The sequence below is a fragment of the Zerene cesonia genome, chromosome 10 (genome assembly GCF_012273895.1).
Source record: "Zerene cesonia ecotype Mississippi chromosome 10, Zerene_cesonia_1.1, whole genome shotgun sequence".
Taxonomy (NCBI): Eukaryota; Metazoa; Arthropoda; class Insecta; order Lepidoptera; family Pieridae; genus Zerene; species Zerene cesonia.
The window spans coordinates 1,687,977-1,695,559 of NC_052111.1; the positions used below are offsets into that span (position 1 = coordinate 1,687,977).

At 31.6% G+C, this 7,583-nt stretch overlaps 2 protein-coding genes across 2 annotated transcripts in view; both read left to right on the forward strand.

Annotated features, from left to right (window-relative positions):
- The window catches only part of LOC119829552 (trans-1,2-dihydrobenzene-1,2-diol dehydrogenase-like), a 15,993-nt gene extending 15,079 nt beyond the window's left edge, over positions 1-914 (forward strand). Inside the window, exon 6 of the mRNA XM_038352114.1 lies at positions 723-914. Within this exon, the coding sequence (XP_038208042.1) occupies positions 723-841 (119 nt within the window). The 3' untranslated portion in view covers positions 842-914. The remainder of the gene's footprint in view (positions 1-722) is intronic.
- Positions 915-2,752: 1,838 nt separating this feature from the next.
- Positions 2,753-7,349, forward strand: LOC119829449 (probable RNA helicase armi). The gene is made up of 5 exons (XM_038351950.1): positions 2,753-3,083; positions 3,216-3,619; positions 4,080-4,232; positions 4,584-6,866; positions 6,965-7,349. The coding sequence occupies exons 1-5, from the start codon at positions 2,891-2,893 to the stop codon at positions 7,286-7,288; spliced, it is 3,357 nt and encodes a 1,118-aa protein (XP_038207878.1). The 5' UTR covers positions 2,753-2,890; the 3' UTR covers positions 7,289-7,349.
- The last annotated feature ends 234 nt before the right edge of the window (positions 7,350-7,583 follow it).

Sequence of the window (7,583 nt, forward strand, 5' to 3'; positions counted from 1 at the left end):
AGACCTACCCAATATGCTTACCAAATTTCAGAGGAATCGGTCAAGCCGTTTCGGAGGAGTATAAAGACTAACATTGTGTGTGACACGAGAATTTTATATATAAGATTAAGCATATACAACAACATATACACATATTTTATTTGTCTCACTTGCTATAATATAGATTATAAATAAGGAAGTATTTATTGTTAAATTTTTAATAAAGGAGTTATAAAAATTTACAACAATTTTTTTTATATAAAAAAAATATGTGCTAATTTTCTGAAGGTTATTTCTAATATAATTGTTTTAATACTATTTTATGTTCTTATTATACGTCCGTCTTGAAGTCAAGCTTCTGCTAAGCCCCCATATATATGTAGAAAAACTTAAATACTCTGAGGAACGCAACTTCATAATATTTAGTTTTATAGCATTGATTTGCTTCATAAATGAGAATTTTTTAGAGAATAAAATAAAAATTTATCACGAGGCGGGATTCGAACCCGCGTATTTTTGCCAAACCGTAGCAACGCCTAGTCTCTCGGCCACCCGTGATCCTGCCGCAGTAACTAGTCTTATATAACTATAAGGAACCAAGTTGCATTGGTTAAACCGACGAAAATAATTCCTTTTCAAAATTTTGCTTAAACTGTACCCAATGTCTATCAGTTTGTTTACTAATATAGATACATAATAAATTTACTTAGCATAATAAACTCTTAACAATTTACTGTTTCTAGGATTACTGGAATCGCCACGCATGCCACTCAGTGACAGTATCACAATTTCCAAACTGCAAGACTCCGTACGAAGACAAGTTGGAGTAGTTTACGATGCCGACAGCCAAGAATTCCCCTAAACTGTATAAACGACTAATAAAACCATATGGCCTAATTTTACTTTTTATTTACGAATAATAAAACTGTTGTAATCAGTTGATAAATGGTTTGAGTGTTTAAAAAAACTCACTGCATTTTTAATTGAAACTAATTTCCATCTTTAGCCCATGCAGGCGTAAGGTACATACTTACATAGGTAAAAAATCATGAGTTATTAAGATTATAATTATTTTTATATTTGAACAAATATCAATACAGGTCGAACAAACGAATATTCATCAAAATTAATTAATCTAAGCTATGAAAACAAAAATATCTATTAGGGGGTCAACTCAAGGGTGAAAATTTGTGTCATTAATAATAAATAAATAAAATACAACATTTTGTACATTCGAATAACAATGAACAAACGACGAATAAATTAACTATGCACAATGTGTTGCCAAGTCGCCATTACTGTATACCGCAATAATAGGCGTAAGGTAATGGCTTGCTCTTTAGATAAAATGCAAAGAATAATTAAGAATTTAATTAAAAATATATTTATGATCGAACAATCATCAATAGTGGTCGAACTTAATCGAAATGAATTAATCTAAGCGATTAAATAAAGATATCTAGTAAAGAGAGCCAACTTAAGGGAGACCATTTGCTGAATAATTTATAAATTTCTTATTTACCGTATTAAACTCTTTTGATGTGGATAAAAAATTATGGAACTTCCATACAAACTTTCATCCCCTATTTCAACCCCTTCTACCATTTTTTTCGCATTAAACAGTATGGTATGTGATATGTCCTGTCTCAAGTTCAGCTCCATAATCTTAACAAATTGCATCAAAATCGGCTGGACAATAACAAATTTTCATACAAACTTTTATTCTCTAATTCAACACCTTCATTTTTTTTTTAAAGTATCCTATGTCCATTCCCAAGTTTAGTTCTATCTTCATACCTATTTTCATCAAAATCGGTTCAGTGGTCTAGGCGTGAAAGCGTAATTGATGCACAGACTGACAGACAAGCGTTACTTTTGCATTTTTTATATTTTTAAGTAGGGTCCCAAGGGAGCATTTAATCGGGATAAAAAAATTACAGTATCCTATACTCAAGTCAGCTCATGCCCTGTCTGTATACCAAATTTCATCATAATCCATTGAGTAGTTTCGGCGTGACTGACGGACAAACATCCAAACAAACAAACTTTCACATTTTTTATATTGTAGTGTGATCAAACCACCGATAACATAGTACTATTACAAGTAGTAACGAAATAGAGAGACAAATTAATAAAGAATCAAGTAACTAGTGAGAGATGCAAACCGACAGTGTAGGTGGGTAAGTTTCATCATTCATATATAGTTTTTGCAAAGGGTACAATAGTTATTGTTTATTTATTCTCGAGTAACTAGTTCTTAATCTGTGGTATTATACTTCTCTCTCACGTAGTACTAGTTCTTAATCTGTGTCTTTCACTTTGCTACATACCAAAGAGTAGTATTATAAATATTAATACGGGACACGGGTACACACAGTATATAAGTATTAAGTATATAATCTATGGGTACACACTTTCAAAGTTTGAACTGTCATGATTTTGTTTTGTTTCATTCATCAACGAATCGACGATCGTTAATTATTTGTAATCAATCATTATATGAGCAGACATGCGTTGTTTCTTATAGTTTAACGTATTTCTAAGAATGTCTTCTTCTAGTAATTTGTCACAATCTGCATATTCACCATCAGATCCAGAAACTCCCCAAGTAAGTTTCGTATGCATCTTGAGGATGTATGCTATATGATGCTATTTATTATTTTTATAAATTGATAACCTTTGCAGAGTACAAGAATACAAAATTTTGACCAGTCTTTGAGTCATGGAAACCTAGGTCATAGTATAGAACAATCATTAAAAAGTGCACAAAAGGAAATTCATCAAAAAAGAATACAGTCGCTAAGAAAAGAGCTAGAATACCTCAAAGCAACAGAATGGAAATTTGAGTGTGATAAAGGTTTATCACAGTAATTAATAGTAACAAAATTGTGTCCAATAGCAATAAAACATAATGTGGTCTTATTTATCCCCAATTTTCAACTATTTCTTTAGTAGACAAGATAATAATGAAGAAGACAACAGGGAACAATTTTTGGTTGATGAATTACTGGATTTGCAATTTCAATCAGAAAAAGAAGAATATCTTAATGAAAATCTTGAAACTGTAAATATACCAAAAAATGCTGTTTGCTTCCAAAAAACAGGTTGACATTTTGTAACAACATTATATATTTATAAACATAATATATGTGTACATATTTATTACAAATTTACTAGTAAATTTTTTACATTTTTTTATTAAACCATAATAATAAATAAATTCAAATGATTTTTAGGTATTGTCACAGACTGCGGTGATAATTATGTTCTAATTGATGGAATGATATATTTTGATGTCTCATCATGCCCATACACATTAAATGTTAATGATAAAGTATTATACCTCTGCTATAAGGATACAAATGATAAATTGGTTGTTATAAGAATCCTTGAAAATCAGGGTATATGTTGGGATGATGAAGACACATCAGAAGAACAAAAATTTGATATTATCAACCATGTACTTGTTGGACAAGTTCAATACAGGCAAGACCGACTTGTGTATATTGAGGGTGGAGAATTAGTATTTAACCTGGACAGTGTAGAAGGAACCTTTATTCCCATTCAAGGAGATTGGTTGGAGATGCAGTGTAAAGTCCAAAGAAATGAGGATAAGCTAACAGATATTAACATGAAACAGGTAGCTATAAGTATAAACTTTTATCATTATGGATTACTAGCGTGGTTTCGCTTGATGGTGGTGTTTCACGTGGTTAAGTACGTATCCCATAGGAATATCGTGATAAAAGGTTGGCTATACATTATTTCAGTTGTCCAGCTGTCTAGGTACCATACCAAATTTTATTGCACTCGGATCAGTAGTTTTTGCGTGAAAAAGAAACAAACACACACACATCCTTAAAAACTTTCGCATTTATAATATTAGTAGGAAGTAGGATTATTCATGAGAGGATTTGTTTAAGAAGCATGTGCATAAAATTAATCTACATAACACATGCAGACACTATTTGGAAACATTAAATATTGTATTTGAGAAAAGCACTGTATGTTTTAAACATTATACAGGTATAAGTTTACAAAGCTTACTGTTTTCAATCATGCCAGTACAAAAGTTCATTAATAACTATTTTTATTTATAGGTTATAGAAGTAATATCTTTCAAGCCAGTTCGTAGTAAAATAAAATCAGCAGTGGTCACAGAATGGACAGGCACTTATGGGACTCTTGATAGACAAATATATTTCAATAATAGTACTCTCATTGATGGTGTCATACCTCAAGTCGGAGATAAAGTAAGACAAATTTTATTTGTGGTTCTTGTGGTTAATATTTGATAAAGAGACAACTTTAATAGTTTGACACTGTCTTGCAAAATTTGTTGAATTTATGTAGGTCTTCTGTATTTTGGATTCCATTAAAGTAAGGTAGAGAATAAAAATAATCCCTTCATTAAATGTCATTTGGTTCTATTTATTCTTTCCTTTCCTAGTCCTTCCTTGTTAATTCCCATTGTCAATGCTTTCCTTGTCCCTTAACCCTTAAAAGTATAGTATAAATGTCTCTGTCAATGGTAGTATAGTTCAATTGAAAATTTGCTTTGTTTATACTTTTAATAAATATGAATATAAAAAAAAATGTTCCAGGTTATGGTAGAAGCCATTGAAAGTACTCAAGGAAAATGTGCATGGCGATCCATCAAATTAGTCACAATTGAAAGTAACAATAAAGCAATAATTTATCCAAAGTATAATGATGAAATACCTGAAAGTCTTAAAGTAGAACAAGAAAAGAATATTACAATGACCTTTCCTATAAAATTTGATAATGTAAACATTAATGAAACAGAAAAAATTGTTTTAAATGTAACAAATAGCAGCAGTAATACTTACATTCTTAATAAATGGATTATACTCAGTAAAAAAAGAGACTCACAAGTTCATATTAAACCTTTTATAAGTCAACCAAAAACATTACAACCTTCAGAAACTGTAGCATTAACCATAACATGTCAACCAAAGTTTTTAGGCGAAACAAAGGAATGTTTCATACTTTTGTTTAAAGGTTTCCAGCTGAAGAGGTTCATTGAAATAAATGTAGTGGATAAATTATATCCTCTGAATGATGATCAAGCTATAGATTTATCCAGGAATAATAAAAATTCACAAATGTTGGAAAGAATGAGAATGGTGAGAAGCAATAATGAGTCATACATTCCAGGAGTAAGAAGTTGTAAAACTCCACATTTTGTAGTTGCTAAGATAGGCAATTATCCCATTCCAAACAAAATATGGTCTGTTGTTCTTGGAGATTCAGAACAAACTGTATATTCCCATGATTATGATAAAATCATAACAAGAATTCAATCTCATTTGCCTTGTTTAGTCCAAGATTTAAACATCAATAACTATACTGATAAGTGGCATACATTGCTTTATATGGAAGAAATTCAAGCTAATATTAATGTTAGAGTGTATGACACTCCAAAGGCTTTTTTAATTAGAAATGGTGAATATTTAGCACTTGAGGTTACTGGTTTGTGTGAAAAAAGACCATCTTTAATTATTGGTGACAAAGTTATTGTTAAAGACACATGGGACCCATTTAAAAAGCAATATGAAGGTTTCATTCATATGGTAAAGGGTGATTTAGTGTTATTTAAATTTGATACCAGATTTCATGAGATTTACGATGGGGGGGATGTCTCTGTTGAATTTCATTTAAATAGAACAGTTTATAGAAGAGCTCATCAAGCAATTAATACTGTTCTGTCAAATCTGGGTCCTGATGTTTTATTTCCTTCAAAAATTATTCAGAAACCTGAACAAGTAACCAGTGAAAAGCTTCACAATATTCAGTGGTATAATGAAAAACTAAACAATGGCCAAAAAAATACTATACTCAATATACTAAAAGGCGAATGTCGTCCATTGCCTTATGTAATATTTGGACCTCCAGGGACAGGGAAAACAGTGACAGTTGTAGAAACAATTTTGCAAATTTTAACACACATTCCTGAGAGTAGAATTTTAGTTGCGACACCGTCAAATAGTGCGTCCAACTTGATTACTGAAAGGCTCATTCAATATAGACATGTTTTCTCAAGTTCTATTGTGCGACTTATAGCAGGTTATTTAGTGGATTCTGACAATATATCTGATGATATCAAATCATACTGTGCAACACTGGATATAGCTAGAGAAGGAACTTCTATGTCTAAGCATATGGTTAAAGATGGAATGAATTTAAATTGCCAAAAATCTTTTATAGGGCGACATAGAGTTACAATAGCAACATGTAATTGTGTAGGTAGTCTTTATTATATGGGTTTTCCGAAAGGACATTTTTCCCACATCATTGTTGATGAAGCAGGACAAGCCACTGAACCGGAAATAATGATACCATTGAGCTTTACTGATAAAGAAAATGGTCAAATTGTACTTGCTGGTGACCCAATGCAACTGGGACCTGTGGTAATGTCCAAATATTGTAAGGAATTTGAAATGGATGTATCATATTTGTGTAGAATTCTTGAAACATATCCTTACCAGAAAGACTTTGATTCTTACAAAGATGGTTTTGATGCAAGAGTAGTGACAAGATTGAGTGAAAATTATAGGTCATTAGAAGAAGTCTTGTCTCTTCCAAGTAGAATGTTTTATGATGACTCTCTAGAAACAAAATTTGATAAGGATGCTCCCTGGATACCTAGAATAATAGATGCAACTTGTGATATTTTCAATATAACTGAAGACAAAACTGGAGGAATATTTGTTTATGGTATCAAGGGTCAGAATGCCAGAGCAAATGATAGTCCATCTTGGTATAACCCACAGGAAGCATCCATGGTTGCTCTGACAACATGCAAGTTATTTAAAAATAATGTGACTCCAGATGAAATTGGTATTATTACGCCTTATATTGCTCAGGTAAATATGGAGTTGATAGCTATATTTTATTTGAATAATAAAATTTTCCGTTTCAGATTAACACTTTGGAAGTAATTAATTATGACGATTTTTTACAGATAAAATACTTGAGACTTGTTTTTGATGCCATGGGATTACCACAACCAAAAATTGGTACAGTCGAGGAGTTTCAAGGCCAAGAAAGACCAATTATCCTTATCAGTACAGTAAGATCTGCTGAATCTCTCATAAAAGAGGATATCAAACATGTGCTGGGATTCATACAAAACCCGAAAAGAGTTAATGTAGCAATAACAAGGCCCCAAATATCTCTGATTTTATTTTGTAATCCAATTCTTCTGTGTACAGACCCACTATGGAATACAATAATATCTCATGCAGTAAAAAATAATAAGTACATGGGATGCTATTTACCGTTTTAGTTATGGTTAAATATTAAATGATAATTAATTTTATATTAATAAAAAAACCTGTGTTTCTGTTCACTTTGTTTCATTAAAAACTATCTGCGCCCCGCGGCGTCACTCGCCTAAGTCCGAATCCCGAGGGAATATCGAGATAAAAAGTTGCCTATATGTTATTCCAGTTGTCCAGCTATCTACGTACCAAATTTCAATGCAACTGGTTCAGTAATTTTTGAGTGAAATAGCAACAAACAGACACATCCTTACCAACTTTCGCATTAATAATATTAGTAGGAAGTAGGATGGGATAGGG

Excerpts from the sequence above, each read along its gene's own strand:
- LOC119829449 (XM_038351950.1), top strand. The coding sequence starts at position 2,891 with ATGTGGTCTTATTTATCCCCAATTTTCAACTATTTCTTTAGTAGACAA. Across the intron at positions 3,084-3,215 it reads TGTTTGCTTCCAAAAAACAG|GTATTGTCACAGACTGCGGT; the intron begins GTTGACATTTTG and ends AATGATTTTTAG. Across the intron at positions 4,233-4,583 it reads TACCTCAAGTCGGAGATAAA|GTTATGGTAGAAGCCATTGA; the intron begins GTAAGACAAATT and ends AAAATGTTCCAG.